Source organism: Cyprinodon variegatus, unplaced genomic scaffold, assembly GCF_000732505.1.
Source record: "Cyprinodon variegatus isolate N-32 unplaced genomic scaffold, C_variegatus-1.0 Scaffold14, whole genome shotgun sequence".
NCBI lineage: Eukaryota > Metazoa > Chordata > Actinopteri > Cyprinodontiformes > Cyprinodontidae > Cyprinodon > Cyprinodon variegatus.
The window spans coordinates 1086779-1105402 of record NW_015150467.1 but is presented as its reverse complement, the minus strand read 5'-3'; the positions used below and the strand labels follow the sequence as shown (position 1 = coordinate 1105402).

General features: G+C 38.1%; 1 protein-coding gene across 2 annotated transcripts in view; it reads right to left on the bottom strand.

Moving 5' to 3' along the window:
- Nucleotides 1-9562: 9562 nt before the first annotated feature.
- The window catches only part of tsr1 (TSR1, 20S rRNA accumulation, homolog (S. cerevisiae)), a 20478-nt gene continuing 11416 nt past the window's right edge, over nt 9563-18624 (bottom strand). For both annotated transcript variants that reach the window (XM_015382829.1, XM_015382838.1), the window contains exons 8-15: nt 15535-15740; nt 13667-13826; nt 13474-13584; nt 13254-13386; nt 10291-10407; nt 10059-10199; nt 9905-9979; nt 9563-9822 (exon numbers count right to left, since the gene is read on the bottom strand). In XM_015382829.1, coding sequence (XP_015238315.1) covers nt 9644-9822; nt 9905-9979; nt 10059-10199; nt 10291-10407; nt 13254-13386; nt 13474-13584; nt 13667-13826; nt 15535-15740 — 1122 coding nt within the window. In that variant the 3' untranslated portion in view covers nt 9563-9643. The remainder of the gene's footprint in view (nt 9823-9904; nt 9980-10058; nt 10200-10290; nt 10408-13253; nt 13387-13473; nt 13585-13666; nt 13827-15534; nt 15741-18624) is intronic.

Sequence of the window (18624 nt, the reverse complement as noted above, 5' to 3'; positions counted from 1 at the left end):
TTTTTTTTTTTTTTTTTTTTTTACATATGCAGCTTGATGTGCGTTCTGGACAGACAAACAGATCTATAGAGAGAATGTCTAATTGCTGGTACGCAGCCATGAACAAATAAAATTCAGACAAATTAAATAACTATTATATGATTAACAGAGCATGCAGGCTGTATCTGAGATAATTAAAGAGTCTTCACAGACTCATAAATATCCTAGTTCATTTCCAGCTGGAGGGCTGTTATACATACCATACCGCACCCCTTCATCGCCCCATGGTTCCTCCATGTCAGATGTCCTTTAAAGGGAAAAAGTCCTTAATAAAATAATAGTCTTACAAAAATATACATTATTTAAAAGGTTCTGCCAAATGTGAGTAGGTTTTCACCGTCTCTGGGTGAAGCCATTGTCTTCCCAGACGTGCTTTATCTCTCTAGTCAATCAGCCCCTCGAGGTCTGTGCTGGACATTACATTTCAGCCTGTCAAAACACTATTTAACATGCTGTAATCTGGAGCACAGCAAACCTGAAAGGTTGAACTTTTGATGAACCTATTAAAAAAAAAAAAAAGCTTTCAAACGGCTAATTGTAAGCATTTATTTAGTTAAAACACAGCCTGGAGAGCCTATCCTACTGCCTGTTCATGCAGGTCAACTTTCCAACAGCAACCAGAGCTGGAGATAAGGCAGGCTGAGCATAGCTAAATCCTTTAACAGCCAGCTATCACCCTCTAAATCACACACCTTTTTCCACTATTTCTCCAAGAGTGGGGATTGCAACTTTTACATGTGGCATATATCTTACTGAATCTCAGTAAATATGGAAACACGACGAAGGCTTGGACGCTCTGAATGACTGTAGCAGAATCTGCGGTCACACATGTTGCAGGGTCACTGTGTCTCCAAGGCCCGGGCCACCTCATTTTAACATTTATAGTGATGAATAACTCGATCACCCTATTATTGTTCCATTTGTGCCTGCCAGAACACAGGCAGAGCGTTGCTGAACAATAGACAGGACTGACTAAAAGTGATTTTATCACCTTAAAACAGATGTTCTGCACTTTTCACAACCTCTATCACACTAGGCCTTTGGCTCTCCTGCCATTCTCTCATTCCAATAACCATCCCTCTTTGAGTTTCTTTCTTTTCCAAGGGATAAGGCCACACATATCTCCAGATGATTGCTGTGACCACTCCGCCATACCAGACGCACACCCCTCAAGCTTCCTATTCCCTTCACCACTAGAAATTGAACGGTAGGCTCAACATTTACACACAGACCTCTCCTAATTCATCGTAATGAGCGGCTTTGCGACAGCTTTAGTGCAAGGGTGTGCAAGGCATGTCATTTTAAATGATCAGAGCTTTTGTGCACATTTGGTCGCTATTCTAGTTTGCCCATCTAGTGGTGACGGGCAATTATCATCCCATGATTAGTGTCATATAAGAAATATTTCATTCTATTTTTCATGAAAGGGAAATATGCTTATAAAAATGTTTCTGGGTTGCAGACACTTAAACAAAATTCTATGTTCATCTTTTTTTAATCAGAAAATGATTTAATGTTGCTGCAGGGTTTGGGGTACAGTCCAAAAATGTATCTTTCAATTAACATGTTAAATAAAACATAAGCGATAGAACTCAAATGAATGATCCGTTGATCTTTGTAGACAGGGGCGGTTCTAGACGAGGCTAACGGGGGCCAGTGCCCCTGTGGAGCTTCTCCTTGGCCTTGTATTTAACACATGGTTCTAAATAAATTAATGATAAATAAATAATAAATATATGTTATACATTGGCCAAAAAAAATACAAATTATTCTGATCTTTTCTTTTTATCTTTGCAGTTTTAGTTTGACTAGGAGTTAAAAATTAAATTGTTGCATTTTTAGCTTCAGGTATATTGAGCTATAATATAAAATTTAATTTGCTTTATCTGAGGATTTCAGAGAACAAATTACTCTTTTGTTGTCTCAATAATTTTAAAGCAATGATCTGCTGGGGCTGCTTTTTGTTTTTGTTTTTTTTTTACTGTCATTTTTTGTTTGATGCCTCCATGAGAAAATAGAAATAAAAAACTGGCCCCATCCGGGCCCCCCTTTTAAATTTGGTCTAGAACCGCGACTGTTTGTTGACTTTTACAGAATTGGCAAAAAAGCCCTTCACTTTAATGGCAAGAGATTGTTTTCATGTCAGCACATGAAAAAAATATATTCAACATGAAATATTCTATATTTAATTAATGTAATATTTTACAATTTGTTTTTATATTCTGTCTTAAAAGAAATACCAAACCTGGATATAATGTCCTACAACAGCACAGATTAGCAGATATTAGTGAGGGGGAACCAAAATGACATCTTATTTGAAAATGTGTAATTCTTTTAAATCATCATTTAATGCCAGCAACTGAGATTCTGATTTAATCATTCATTTAAACAACTGCAGTAAAGGTTACATCAAGATATGAAAACTGTGATGTTCATTTGTAATTAATAATTAATAAATTTAATCTCGTTATAAATTCAGCTGTCCTATACCCAAAAGAAAGATCATGCAAAAAATTGTGGTGTAAAATAAACCAGGGTTAATTTCTAAAAAGAAGACCTACATTATCAAGAGATGACCCCTCACCCGAGTCTAGAGGAGCTGCAAAGATCCACAGCTGAATTTGGAGAACCTGTTCACAAGAAAACCATTTGTCCTGATCTCTATAATTTCTGTCCTTGCAGACAAAATACCACTGGGATTACCACAGACAGCCATAAGAAGTCATGCACGAAACACAGAAGATACATTTATGAAAAACTACATAATATTTTGTGTTGTTTTGTCAGAAAAAAGCTCAATAAAATTAACTGAGATCTGTGGTTTTACTCTCACATAATGAATATACCTGTAAAGGGCTTCGGATACATTTGCAAATCATTTAGAATTTTAATAGTATTATTATTATTATTGGCCTTTGGTGAGATGGACCTGTTTAAGGTCCTCATAACATCATGACGAATAGACTTCTTTGAAATTCCAACTATAAAAAACATTATTTGCAAAGCAACAACAAAATGTAAGTAAAAAGACAAATGCATTCGGTGAACTGTTATTCCTCTGTTGTCCTCTTCTCTTATCTCAAAACAATGTCTTATAAATTATTAGGTGTACATTTCTGGATGATATCAATTTTTCCAAAATGTCAGCACGTTTTAGAAAAAATACAAATGAGCCAATTTTCCAGGTTTAGATAATATCTGGCACATGTCCAGGTGTCATAGAGCCATAGTTCTTTTTTTTTTGACCAAAAGCTCAGCAAGAATTACAGCAGAAGATTTATACTTGCCATAACTGATCCCCTAATCGCTTCAGGGACCTTTCTTGCTGACAGAAAAAATTTAAACACTTAAGCAATATAAGTGAAAGTTTAAAGCCAGAAACATGACATGCATATTGTTGGCTTTGTTTGGTCCCCCCCCCCGTTCCCCTAGAGGGAATGTCCTTGCATTTGTCTTTATTCAGAGTAACAATTTACTTACGGTGAAGTTGTTGGAAATCATGTCACAGTTTTTAAGTCAATTGTTCTCCACTCTAGCAACCTGAAGGTTTTAGTAGTGAAGGTTATCCACAATACTAAAAGAATAGACTGAAAAAACGAAATGTGCTAATTAGAGCATAACCATTTTTCCTCATATTGCATGGGTTTATTGATTAAAGCCACGCTGTACATCCAATATCTTCAGTTACACAGAATGAGGGCTCAGAATGAATCATATTATTTTCATGCTTTCCCTTGCAGCGCCATTGAGAATGTTAAAATGTGTGCTTTTCCATGCATGGGTCTGTTCAGCACATGGTTGTCCGATGCTTGGACTCTGCTCTCTGGTCTCTCCTCATTAGCCTCATACAGCGCATGCATTCCCTACTCTCCTCATTTCCACCTCCCCCCCCATAGCTTCCACTTACAGTGCACACAAGGGTTTAAGAGGGAATTTTTCTGTGTGGGGGGGTGCAGCCCTTCTCCTTTACTCTGCTTCTTCTCTTCACTGACTAAATCACTTTTCCGGCTTCAAACTGCTAAAAACCATATGGAGTGTGACATCATCACGGCAGGAAGCAGAGAAAAGCGAATGATACAGCAGCAGAGAGAGAGGTTGGCTTGCCAGGTCTCTGTGAAGTGATGTCACCAGAAAATCACTCTGGGAGGCCCATATTTTTTATTTTTGGTGGTGGGGGGGGTTGGGGTGTCAAAGGAGAACAGGTTGAATTTTTTTTTTTTTTTTTTTTGATAAACTTTGCTGTTATTCAGCGTTAATTCCCATCTGGATAATCAAGGAAGGGAGAGAGGAATCTAACCCTTAAAGAGAACCTTGATGTGATTTGTTAACATGTCAGGTCATGGACTGTTGGCCAAGTGAATCTACAATACATTTTTTGTGCAGGTGCAGCTTTGGTGCTTATGTCCAAAAAATGTCAGGAACATCTCAATGTTAGGGGATTTCTGAGAGTTGAGTTGCAAAGCTGGTTCAAGGCATCTGAAGAAGTTTTTTTTTTTTTTTTCTTCGTTTCATCCTGTGGGGCTAAACACTGCTGCACATCATCTCGCTCCCTGTCGCTGGCAGCTCCAATCTGCTCACCAGGTTTTTCTCTGTCATCCTCCTTCCCACCCCCTTTTGTTCTCTGCATGAACTCTCTGGCTTTTGTTGTTAGATCCCGCTCTCAATACCATCAGTACTGACCCGACCAACTTTCTGTCAGTACACACAAACACTCAGGCACTGAAATACCCTTTCCTCAGTGCCAGGCGAGAGCAGAAAGGCAGAAGAGGGGCTAAAGCAGCTGTGGTTTTGGAGTAGTTCTCTGAACACACACACCCCTTGCTGCCCCCTTCTCCATCTCCTCTCTGGCTCCTCTAGGGACACAGGCCTTGGCCAAGCCCCAGGAAGCAAGGAGTCAAGATCAGGCTGAGGGGGAGAAAAAGGGGGAACAGAAGAGGGAAGGGTATCACAAAAGAAAGGAGGAAAACAGAGCTTAGCTAATATGCAAGCATTGTTAGGAAACATTTTCTGCAGAGAAAATTATATGTTTGTTATAAGATTTACAAAATGTCCATAAAAACAGTTTTCTGTTGTCTTGTTATTCAACTTTGGCTGCTTATAAAGTTATTAGACTTCCAGTTTTGTTAAAATAAAATAAACAATTTATCACCAATTATAGGGGAAGGCATCCTTCATCCAGGTATTCTAATTTCAAACACTAAAGCTTCTTAAAAATATATCTATATTACAACTACAAACTTTGTAGGCCTATTATAATAATATCTCTTATTGGCCTCGGCAGATGGTCGCTCACACTAAGTCTGGTTCTGCTGGAGGTTTTTTCCTGTTAAAAAGGAGTTTTTCCTCTCCACTGTCGCTACAAGCATGCTTATGTTTGCTTGCCAACATACATCTTGGTACTGAGTATTCATACCTCAGCATAAAATTGTCATGTAATAACAATTTTATGCTGAGGTATGAATACTTTTGGGGTTACTCGTATGTTTTTAAATGTCTTTTTGGTGGGCCGTGCAGCTGACGCAGTGGTTAGCGCACACGACCATGTACCCATGCATGTCTTTCCCCCTCTCATGCCCCCTTTCCTTTCAGCTTACTGTCAAAAAGACTTAGGGGGTCTTTTTAGTGCAAGGGAGTTAAAAAAAAACAACAACAACCCAATCAAAATAAGATTTATAAATGAGCTTGAGAAATTGAGCAAAACTAATACTTGCCAAAGCTAGATGACAAATTAGTCTTTTCATTAAACTGAAATAAAATTTGATGGAAAGTAGTCTTCTCTTCTTAACTAAAGTATTTTGAGACAGTTGTAAAATACACTATATTTTAAATACATTTTATGTTTTAACTTATTTTCATCACAGATTGTGTAGTTCAGCTTGATCAATCTCTGTTGACCTTTAAAATACTCAAAGAAAAATACTTCTCGTAATGAAAAATTGTCATTTAACGTGTTACTTGTAAAATTACAGGTACAGACTGATAATTAAATGAAATAAATTTATGACGCATTTTACATAAAAACTGATCATAGAAGCAGGCAAACTGATCAATCCAAATTATAACTGGGATTAAGTTTGCTTATTGGGGGATTTTTTTTGATAGAAAAAAATAAAAATAGAGTATAACGAGAATGGAAAAATTAATCCGAGTTTTTTACGTTTTACAAATAGAAATATTCAGTACATTACGTACATTCGGTCCCAAATGTCAGTTACTTCTCATTACATTTACATCACTAAGCCGTTCTTCCATAGGTCTGAGCATTATAACTAAATAAGTTCCTTTGACCTACATTGTTGTAACTCAGGCTTAATGTTAATACTTGTTGCCTTGCTGGAAGGAAAACTGTTAAGCCTATTGTAGCTTCTAACAGGGTTTCTTCAAAGATGCCCCCTTTTACCTCTGCATCCATCCTTCCATTGGCTCTGAATGGCTGTCTAGGACACTTTCCACCCAGCATGATGCTGCCGCTACTTTGTTATAATGTGGTGTTTCAGGTAGCTTGCAGGGTGTTGATAGATCAGACTCTTTACATCTTGTGATTCAGGGTTTGGCCATGGCGTTGATATAAAATTTAGGTGTTCATTAAAAAATACTTGAAATACTTCCCTCAGATGAATCATTGCCAGTTTTCTGATGTTCTACATTGGCTGTCCTTTCTCCATAAATTAGAAAATATATTGAAACTATATAATTAGTAATTTCCTAGGACTCTTATTTCCCCCCCAAAAATACTTATGAGTTGTGGAAAATTAAGTACTGGTAATGCAATTTTCATGAGATTATCTCCAGTAACATTTACTATCCAGCGAGAACGGAAAGAGAAATAACATTATAACACTTTTGCTCTATGCTTTACTGACTTGTTAAATCGCTGAGCATGGTTGGCTAGAGATGTTTGTGGGATGCCTTTGCAAAAAAATTATCCTTTTGTAATTAAGTTCAGTTTTATTCTAAGTGTTTTTCTTAACCTGTGCCTTTGGGAGCGGTTCAAGTTTCTTTTGTGTGACTAAAGAAAAAAGTATAATCTGCTTGTCCTATTACCCTGGATTCCTGAAATGGTAAGAGTTTGAGCCCCTTCTCCCCCCTCTGTGTTTTATGGGCTGTGTGCTGCGGTGCTGTGACCTCCCTCTCACCCTGGTGCCACCCAGCCAGTGCAGGATTCAGGCACATTCAGGGCCCCTGCCAAAACCCCATCACACCACATCTGCAATCCATAAACGCTAGGCACTCTCACTCCTCTGCCCACATTCCCTCAGACTTGCACTCATCTGTTTCACTCTGTCTCTTTGTCACCCACTAGTGTTTTATTTTAGTTTCCAAATGTATTCACCCCACATTCTTCTTTTCTTTTTACACTGTTCATCCCTTATCTTTCACTCCTCCCCCATCCCCTTTTTCTTCCCCTCTCCTTCCATTTCTTTATCCACATCCAACGGAAAAACCTCTCACCCATTATATCTCTGGTGAGAGCCAACTTGAGTGTGGTGGCAGTGAACTGGGAACCGCAGGACATTCCTGATCCCAGCAGCACTAAGTCACCAGCATTCGTGTCCTCTGAGAGAACTTGTGCCAAACACACACTTCACTTATGGGCTGGAGTCAGTCTTACCACGTCGCTGTTGGTCCCCAGGCAGCTAAATGTTTATCTGTTTTAAATTGATAACGTCAGGGAAAAACATTTCAAACCCAACCCAGATCCTTTTTTATGTTACTCTTAACTCACATACTCTGAAACTCCACTCCCCTCACCATGTACTGCCACCCAGCAGAGAATACCCTAAAAGATGTGTCATTGCTTTTGCATATACGGATTACTTATAAATTGAGTGTTGCCGAAAACTGTCCAGAGCTTCCAGTTTGCCCCTCTATGGGCCATGAAGCAATCTATTCCTCCTTTCTATTACTTTTTTCCCTTCCTGTTTTCCTGCTATAATCGAACGGAGTGAACTTTTAACCTTCCCATTGTTTTCTTTCTCCCAAAGTCCTCACCATTTGATTTGTCAGACATATCGATATGCCTCTGCGGTTCAATCCCAATTCAGTGCAGGAATGAATCATGTAGCTGCAGGCATGCAAGGGTTCAGCTATTTATGATAAATACTGCATTCACTATAAATCCGTGTTTTCCTACGCAAAGAAAGTACGCGCCAAGGAGGAAAGAAAACTGGAGAGTGCTTCAGCTTGAGTTTCAAAACAACAAAGAGGTTGTGATCCCAGTTTGGGTGCATGTTAACTGGATCTGAAAAGATGGGTATGGATCAGGGCAAGAAATCCATGGAGAGAGAGTAGAGACATAGTTTTATCAACAGTTTAAGATATCAGCATTTAAGTTCTGAAGATGGATGTGGTCTATATTGCCTTGCAAAAGGATTTATGTCTCTTAAATTTTTTTTTTTTTACAGTAAAAAGGGGTAAATCTATGGAGCTTAGCTGATATTTAATGACTAATAAAACCACAATAACACAATTGACTAGAAAGGCAAAAATGTTGCATGTTTTTAAAATTCAAGTCTGGTATCCATTACTATTCAGACCCCCTTATTCTGATATTTTTAAATATAATCGATTTTAACCGATCACACTCTAGTTATTTATTTAAATTCTTTATTAGAGAAAATTAGTTAAGAAACATAATGAAGACTATGAAGACAGATGGGAAGATTTTTAAAGCCAGATTAGACTATAAACTTGTATTCTAAGCTTTGGGATTAGAGATGCATCAAGAGTGCCCTTAAAAAAGTTCCCCATTCAACATCTGTTTTTGTCTATTATTTGTACCTTTATGCAAAATATCATACAGGGAATAAAAAAACTTACAATGCAAGTAAAACTGAGCACACCATCCTCAAAGAAGAACATGGTGGTGGCATCATACTGAGTTTAATAGCGAGAAAGGAAGGCTGACCAAAGCTAATGATGCAAGTAGCTAACGTAGAAATCTACATTGCTTTAGATTTCGGCATCAGACCCTATTCGGAAACTGGTGATTAGTTTAATCCAGATAGGATTTTTTTTGGGAAAAATCCATTGGCCGTGATAAAAGAGATATGAATAAAATCTGACAGCTGCTATTTGTCCAAATTCTGCAACATAATTTACTGATTACAGACAAGAATCCGTACTTTAAGTACAACTTGGGAGTTCTTGTTTCATGATTGCACTTCCTCAAATATCACATCATCTATATAATTATTTTGTCCTTGTTACATTTTAATGCAGCTGCAGGCATTCAGCCACACATGCATGACTTAAAAGAGTGAACCAAGCTAATGGATGACTAAATGTTTGAATTATTACAAGTTGTTGTGGCAACAGGTCTTGCATTTGTTTAATCATTAAGTACTTATTGCACACCACTCTTTGTTTGGTAGAAAAATTGTTTGACAATCAAGAAAAAGTTGATTCTAAAAATAAAAATTTGATTTATAAATACTTATTCATGACTGCCATCTAGTGGCTTATGTTTATTTAGCAACAAGTTAAAGGATTGAAAGCAAAACAGGAACAAGACAGATACTTTGCAAGATGCTGACTTTATTTAATACTTTTCTTCCACTTTTTAAGCATGTCATAGTCATACACCTCTTTTAAGTAATTTCTTCTATTCCATGTCCAAGTCATCCATTTCAATAGTAATCTCTTTCTTGAACCAAGGTAATTGCGGAGGCACGTATGGGTCATACGTCCAGCGAGGATACACTCTCTTGTACAAATTCATTAGCACGGTGTCTTGGGAGCGAAGCTGACTATCAAACACGCACTTCATGTGACCATGAGTTCCTGAAAGAATTAAAGCAAAGTATTAAGGAGTCACGTTTGGAAGGAGGATTCAGAAAAATTAGGAGCTGGGTAGTTTTCTCACCTAAAGCCTCTTTGATGTGACCTCTCCTGCCCCATTTTGTCCGCAGTTCCACAGGTTTGAACCACATGATGTCCTCTGTTGCAGAAATAATGAAAAAACAATATCAACTTAATGTTTCCGCAGACGGATAAAGAGTTTTAGACCGCCCTCTTACCTCTATTGAAGAACATGTATCGGACAACAGCTGAGCGCCTGTTGATTTTGAATGGGTGTCCACTCAGCACGATCCTCTTCAGGACAACGCGCTGAGGGTCGCAGCTGAGCACACTCCCTGTAGCCACAAGATCCTGAGCACCTGGAAATGATGGCGAAAAAAAGAACAAGGACTATGAACAATGAAAAAAAAACAAAACATGCTGAACAGAAACATCAACTGATCTTCTCACCATCGTTCCGTTGTTTGAAAAGCAGCACTCCAGCAGGAGGAAAGGTGATAGGGGCATAAACGGACACCACAGTGGGGGCATCAGGTCGGAGGAAGCGCTCCATCTTATGCTTGTCACCTTAAGTACAGCACATTACCATTAATATTTATTTGCTATTATACTGGCACACTAATTAACAAGATGTTTTCCAATTTTGTAAAACTTCACCAAATACTTTAATGCTTTTCATGTGATAAACCAACCAAAGAGACTTATATTAGGAAAATTATCATTTACTGATAAACTAAGCCAGGCTGAATCCCTTTCACTGGACAAATCCAAGAACATGACCGTCGCAGTGCTGTCTGCCTTGTCTACATGTCAGTGGGTTTGTTGAAGCAGGTGTATAATAGAATCTTATCTGTTTTCTCATGTTGACCAACAGGAGTTTTTATATGACCTTCATGATGCAGGATATCAAGGCAACGGGTCTAAGGTAAGGCTGTGGTCTGATCTTTTCTTTGGCATAAGGTCTTTCACATCACTGGAACTCTCCTGGGTCAGGCTTAGGTTGAAAAGGTGCTGTACAAATTAGGGATGGAACGGTTTATGAAAACCGTCCGAACCGTTCGGTCCGACTCTCGGTTCGATTTGCGTGTGTTGCGTTCGGTTCATGCGCTGCTCCTTTTTCTCATAGGTGAAGCGTTTACACTCCAGAGCAGAAGGTGGCGGTACTGCGACCAAAGCCACCACTAGTAAACAAGAAGAAGCAGCGAAGCAGCGTAGCCAGGTGTAGCAGAAAAAAAATCTGTTGTTGCGGAGAATTGTGAGTGACCTACGAAGACGGCGGAAAGAAAGTTGTGGATAAAAGTGCAACAGTGTGCAAGCATTGTGCAACACGTGTTGTACTATACAAGACATAATAGATTTTCCTAACAATCAACACATACCGAACAGAACCGATAACTGTGACCACGAAACCGTGAACCGAACCGTGGATTTTGTAAACCCTTCCACCCCTAGTAGAAATCCACAGAGCTGCTCTGCACAGGCCATCAGGACCTGGTGTCTTATTACGATTCAGTCTCTAATTCGCTTGACTTCTAGAGACAGACCGGTGGAAGACTGAGGGAGCAACACCATCTTTTGATTGGGGTGAGAACAAAGCAGAAGGGTCCATGACAGAGGTGGAAGATAAAATATTTGAGGTATGAGAGCGAAACCTTTGGGTAAAAGGAAGGCAGGCTGTTCTTTTGACTACAGGCAGGAGAAAAGGATGTTTAACTTTTTCATGAACCGAACCACTTCAAGAATGTGTTTAGTTCATTGAAACCATCATGACATCCATCTTTTTAACGTTCCTCCTGCTGGAAGCCTGTGATCTTCTTCACCCTGACCCCAGATCTTTGACATTTTTCTGTTAGGGCTTTTTTTCTAGCTTCTTATCTTGGCTTTAATTGGATTCCCTGCAGATCATTGCTGATTCAGAGTTTATTATATGGGTATCATATCAGTATCAGCCAATATGTGCATTCGGCAACCAAGCCTTGAGATCATGTTGCTAAAATTTCTATATTTTCTGCTTAATTGTTAATGCATTTCCTTGTTTGTTGACATTGAGAACTGTGGAATATTTGCTATTATGGTGTCATTTTCACAATGCAGGAAGAATCAGCCTAAAAATATCGGGAGCATATCAAGAATCAGTTAGACTGCCATCCTTAAAGCTGATCAGTATTAAAAAACCCTGCATCTTATGATCTCTACTCTTTAGTGAAAGTTGCCTTTTATAAAAAGCCTTATATTCCAAGCATAGAAAAAAACAAGAACATGATTTGATTTCCCGACAGGAGGTCTTTTAGTATGTACTTGTCCTTGACAATCCAAAGTTTGTTTTTCTCTGGTACAGCAGTTCACAAATGGTTGAAAGGTTGGCAGAGTAGCAGAAAATGTGATTAAAAACACCAGTTTTTGTAGATAAAGAGGTGTCTAGATTAGCGACAATGGAATTGATGACATTACATGCAGAAAGTTGGAATGTAAACAATTGCCAAAATAACACGGGTGAACTTTCTGGGTAAATAATTTGGTTGAAAACTGCCAATAGTTCAATATCTGGATTGCAGAGACCAAATTTCAGTTACATGTCCATCTGTTGCTCCAAAGTACTGCCAAAACACATTCCTTGAGTTTTCCAGCCTTCTTTAAATCTCCATCTGATTGTGTGGTCCAAAGGCCCTGGAAAGAGTTACTGGAGTCGAGGATATGATCTAGTCGCCATATTTCAGAAAAACACATAATGCTGCATTTTTAATATTCTGGCGACGCCCCTGCAAGGATTTGGAGTTCTCATTTTTCCCCCCAAATATCTTCACATGGCCTATAATGATGGAAAACTTGTCCTCTCCTTTTCTTGCTCCTGCTACTGTATGCATCCCCATTACCTCCTTTTCAACTTAGCTGGGAATTGCTGAGTTACTATTATTTTAGCTATTAAGATGTTAATGAGGTGCTCCAAGGTGTAAGAACAACTTTCTATGGTTGGTATAGGTAAGCATCACAATAAATGTCAAAAATAAAAATAAAAAACAATCAACTGCACAGGATCAAAGACCAAAGGTAAAAACATAAACACAAATAGACACTACAAATAGAGGAACTACTGTTTTTTTAAAGGGAATATTAAAATTCAGGTTAGCAGAGTTCAATTCTCACAGTTCTAAAAAAAAAAAAATATATATATATATATATATATATATATATATATATATATATATATATATATATACACACACACACACAAGAAAAATAGTCTCGTTTTTTTACAAAGGGAATCTGTAAATCACTGTAAAGACTTGCAAGTCTGCCTGGTTGCACACAGAAACACAGCAAAAGAGAAAAAAAGTATGGACTTTTCTTACATTTAATAATTATTGTTTTCCTATTTTTAAAGGTGCTGTACTTCTGAATAATAAATCGTTTACCTGTAGTGTGCTGAGAGAATATAGGGCAAGCACGAAACCTTCTAAATCCACAGTGAAACACAAGTTCCTCCTTGGATTTGATAGGCTCTGTGTTGCTGGGGTGTCTGTGCACCAAAAGGTGCATCACTGACATCTGTTCAAAACAGAAAAAAAAACTGAGTCCAAAACTGAGCATGCTTTGCAGTCAATGACTAGAACTTAGATGTTAGGAAGCCAATACCTTTTGCTCGTGGGGCAACAGAGACACCAGCACCAGGGGCTTTCCAGACTGGACGCTCTCCATCACAGAGAAAGGAACATCAATGATGTGCAGTGTTACATACCAGCCATCCTAAAATGAAGAGTAAGTTGCAAAAGGTCATTTCAAACAAATAAATTTTTTCCCAGTTAAAGACAACTGCTGTGTTTTATACCATGGCTCCATTCTCATCAGCTGCAGCTTCTGCCAATATTCTACGGCGAGTGCGTTCAAAGCTCTGGAACTGGAATATGCGTGAATAATCAAGAGGCAAGTTCTCCATGGGGTCCCAAGGTGAGGAGCGGAAACTTTTTAGGCCCCTGTAGCGCTGGAATCTTAGTGATGATTGAAAAAAAAAAAAAAAAGAAACAGTAAATGCACAGGTCAACAAAGTTCTCAACTGTGTTTTTGACAGCCATCTTAGATTTAGTCTTAGTCTTCAGGACAAAAAAATATTATTAGTCTTTTAGTCATTTTACTCATTACGATATCTAATTTTTTGTTTTAATTGACTAAAACTTAAAGAGGTTTTAGTTTAGGTTTAGTCAGTATTATGTTGCAAAAAAAAAGTTAACCTTTACAATTTCGAATAACAACCTGATTCTTTACCAGACTGACAGCTCTAGCCTAGATACTACAATAATAGCGTATAGAATGCTGCTGTGCAGTTCATCATTACTGTTGGGCAGAAAACTTTGATTTAAAGAAGTCAACTAAACTTTTTTTATGAATTAATGCCCTACTTTATAAAAAAAAAGTGTCACAGAAAAGTTTTGAAAATAGCAGATCTAGTTCAGCACATCATATTGGTTGATATAGCAGACAGGCAAGATAACAAAATATACAATAAAGGAATGATTTTAAACATACAAGGTTTCCATCATAAAACACTTCATCTTCTATGAATTATGCATTACACACAGATCAATAAAATCTTCATTGCTCCGAAAAAGCAAAGAACAAAAGCATTCTTCTTTCTACTTTGACAATTTTGCCATTTTTTCTAAGGAATTTGCCCCTTTGTTACTACTGCTCAGGGGTCAAAGTAGATTTAAATTCACAGGGTTTTAATATAAAAAAAATTAAATTAATATGCTACTAAAATGTTGAAATATTTAAAGGAAACAGAGAAAATGTTTTAATGACGATACATGGAAACATTTACATCATATTTCCTTTTGGTAGAAATTAAAGAATGTTTAGTATCACCTATTGTGAAGTGGAAGAAATAAAATCCTGATAGTCAGACAAAGGTATTTTTAACACTTGGCAGAGGATGATCAGCCACATAGTTTATTAAGTAGCGAGAGCAGGAAGAGTCATACTGCTGAGAGTGAACCATAAAGTTTAGTGTGAAGCGCAGAGTCGGAGCTTCGCGCGCAAAGACTAATTTCTGCACAAGACTCTGCCGCTGCTGCCACGATCCATCTGTGCTTCTGCAGCATGTGCAACGCTGGGCAGCAGATGGGTGGCAGGATCAAACAGGACGCAGCAGCACAGCTGATACTGCTTAGCTGAATGCACCACAATGATGCAGTTTAAACATCTGACCGACGACCCGCTGATTTTCATTTAGTCTCGTCAACTGAAACTCAAACCTACGACTAGTCATGTTTTAGTCATCAAAGATCCGTGTTTAGCTCATCAGTTTTTGTTATCGTTATGAAAAAAAGGAGTGTCAATGAAATTATTTCGTCTTCACATCATTGGTTGCGAATAATCCTTGTTTTCTAGGAGAAAAACCCACAATGGACACAGGAATAACTTTAATCTGACAAAATACATAAAAATTCTATGAAAATTAACAAAAAGTCAAACATTGCCTTACAATTATCCTTCAGCAGAACGATTAAAAAAAATCTAAACCCATGAAACAGGTCTGGACAAATGGTTGGTACTTCTAATAAAGACTGAAATTAATGTGACCTAAGGGACATGTTCAATCAAGATGTGTCCACTAATTATTAAAGATGTAAATAAAAGATCATTTTCTTGCAATTTTTCATAATAAAGTATATACTTCCTACTAGAAAGCCCACTAACCTGATCCTAGCTGCAGCATCTAGGGGCGTGTCCACCTCATCAGGAAACATCTCATGGGATCGAGCCTCCCGGTAGCGTTTCAAACCTTCTTGTTCAGCTTCTTCATCCATGTTGTCGTCATACCGCTGATCTGCTCCACCTTTCTCTGTGGAGCACAACTCCTCTTCTTCCTCTTCGTCTTCTGAAGCAACCTGGGAACCAGCCTCCTGGATGGACACAGCCCATAAGATTTAAGAGCCAAAGAAGAGTCCAATAAAGAAAGCAGCTGGTTCAAAAATGTTTCTTTAGTTTTAGATTTTTTATTTTTTTTTTAACACAAAGAAAAAAAAAATAGCATTTAGTTTAAGGGTTTTTTTAATATAATTTAGATCAGAAGCAGGTAGAGTTGCTTTCCAGTTAAAATGTATTGAAGCTCGTTTCAACATGGTAATGCCTCCTAAACTGTAGCTTTAATATTTGCCAGGCAAGCATTCAGTGGGCATAAGTGCATTCAGACAGATTCTAAGTATTGAAAATAGAATTGTTAAATAGTCAACTGAGAGGTAATAAACTGTGTTCATCAACTCATATTAAAGCAGCAGCATTTCCTGGAAAACTTTCATTGATTTTGTTGAAGATCCTTAACCGATGAAGTCAGCATGAATGTCATATCGTCTTATATTTCCTGACATTACTGCTCTTGTGTGTTTCAGCCTTTTTCGGGGTACTTTTGTTTATTTTCATTATTTCATGTTTGCATCTGTTTTTGCAAACATTATGGAGTAAGTAATGTCTCCAACTTATATCTGATGGAAATCTTGCTTTGCATACATTTAAATGGAGGATGCAAAGTACTGGACGGGGCCAGACATCCTCCCTTATCACAACATCTACTGATTTAACTTCCTGTTACAAAACACATATAGGAGGAATGAGTCATCAAAGGGGCCATGATGTGTAGTAGTCGCTCTGATGGCAAATTACATAAGAATTCAGACAAATGAGCGGAAAAAAAGCAAAAAAACAACACCGAATGGGGTAGATCCACAACGTTTCCAACATCCTTGCTGCAGTAATAATAATCACTATCATTTGAAGTGCCCCTTCGCCTATTGTTACCCTCTACCACATACGTATTTCTGCCTGCTAACCTCAACATCAAATGGACGTTATTAACAATTAGGCATCGTAATGAGTCCGTTTCATAAGGTCAGTTTCCCCAACTCCTTTTCAAGCACCTCTAGAAACAAATAAATGTTCAACCCCTCCCTTCGTCGAGACAGGAAGTTCTGTTCACAAGACAGGAAGACAGGAGGCTTCTCTCGGGACTCTGGCTCTAAACACTATTGTTGTGGTGTGGTTAGTAGCCTGGCACTGCAGGCTAGAGACAGACACAGAAAACAAACAGTGCCTCTAAGCAGAGAGGTGCACCATGCGTGGGTCACGTATGCACCACTCCGGGCCTGGAAACATGGCTGCAGCACAGATCACTGACCTGATCACTATGAAAATGACTGTGGTGTCTGTACCGCCTTTGAAGGGTTTTCATAAACACGGAAATTTTGGACCTTTTGTCAATTAAACAAACTTCTGTAGTGTTCAACTTGTGTGCCTGTTTGCAAGAGTAGTAAAAACCTCTGGCTTGTCATCCATGGCAAAGTTTGCTTTGACCTCGGGATTCCATCTTAGCACTAGATTTATGTATAAATCTTATCTCTATAGCTCCCTCAAATAAAGGCAGCTTCAACTCTAACAAGCTTCAAAAAAGATTTGATCCAGTTTGAAAGGGATTCACTGGAGTCTATTAAACTGAACACTCTGTAGAGAATAATTGCTTGGAGATAAAAAGATACATCGGTTTGGTTTAAAAATGTTTAACAAATAGAAATCCCAAAGGTCTGGCATGCATTTGTATTTTTAGAAAGCAGAACAAATAGTTGTCCTGTTGAAAGGTGAGCTTCTGCAGCTCACCCACATACACACTCAGCCTTTTGGTTGCTTGATTGATGCTATGATTACACAACCTGACTGTTAAGGCGGACAACCATGTCTTTATATGTTTGCAGTTGTGACGTTCTTTTTGTGAGGAATGGATTAAACATTGGTCCTTTGGTTGTTTAAGGCTTGAGACATTGGGTTAAACCCAACAGCGCTTTATTTTTCTCCACAACTTTGTCTCTGGTCTGTCTACTGTGTGCCTTGCTCTTTAAGATGCTGATTCACTATAACTATAATGCTCTATAAACTTTTATATACCAGCTGTTAGAGCTTGACCATAATTCAATATAAACTTATATTGCAATATAATTTTATTCAATGCACATATGACATCTGAACACATTAAGTGTATTTCTACATAGGGTGCAGTCTGTGGTTTCAGAGTTTGTAACCGACCAGATGCAGCCAATTCAACCCAAACAGAAAGAGCTGCAGCACATTGGCTACATGAACAGTGATGCACACAGACAGGGAGCCTGGGATCTCTGCAGCTGTAGGCTGTGCAGCTTATGCTCCGACACGGTAAGTTTTAGCTACAAAATTAGCACCCATGACAACATAACCAAAGCAGAAAGAAGCCATCTCCACAAATGTCTCCGACTTTAATGTCTGATTAATGAGTAACAGATTGTTGCTTGCAGACCATGTAGAAAGCATGTTGCTCTTAAAGCAACAGGTGGCCATGCAGCTTTCATTTGCAGTCAGGGTAGAAAGGCAGAGCGTAGTCTTAACAAAAAAAGAGGAAAGTGCAAGCTTGTGGCCACCAATACTGAGCCATCCTGTTTCATTATGGGCAGTTTGAATCGATTAATTTTGTTCTGACGGAGCTGACACTTGCTGAGATAAAGGTCTGGCTCAAATGTTACCAGAGCCTCAACGCTCACTGCACAGGTTAAAAAAAGTAAAAATAAATGGGATGGAATTTGTTTTGTTTTTAATAAAAGTGAAAACTTCAAAATAAACCAAGCTTTTGCTTTTTTTTTATTACTTCTTTTGTTAATTTAGTCTAGTTATATGTATACAGGTGCTGGTCATAAAATTAGAATATCATGAAAAAGTAGATTGATTTCAGTAATTCCATTTAAAAAGTGAAACTTGTATATTATATTCATA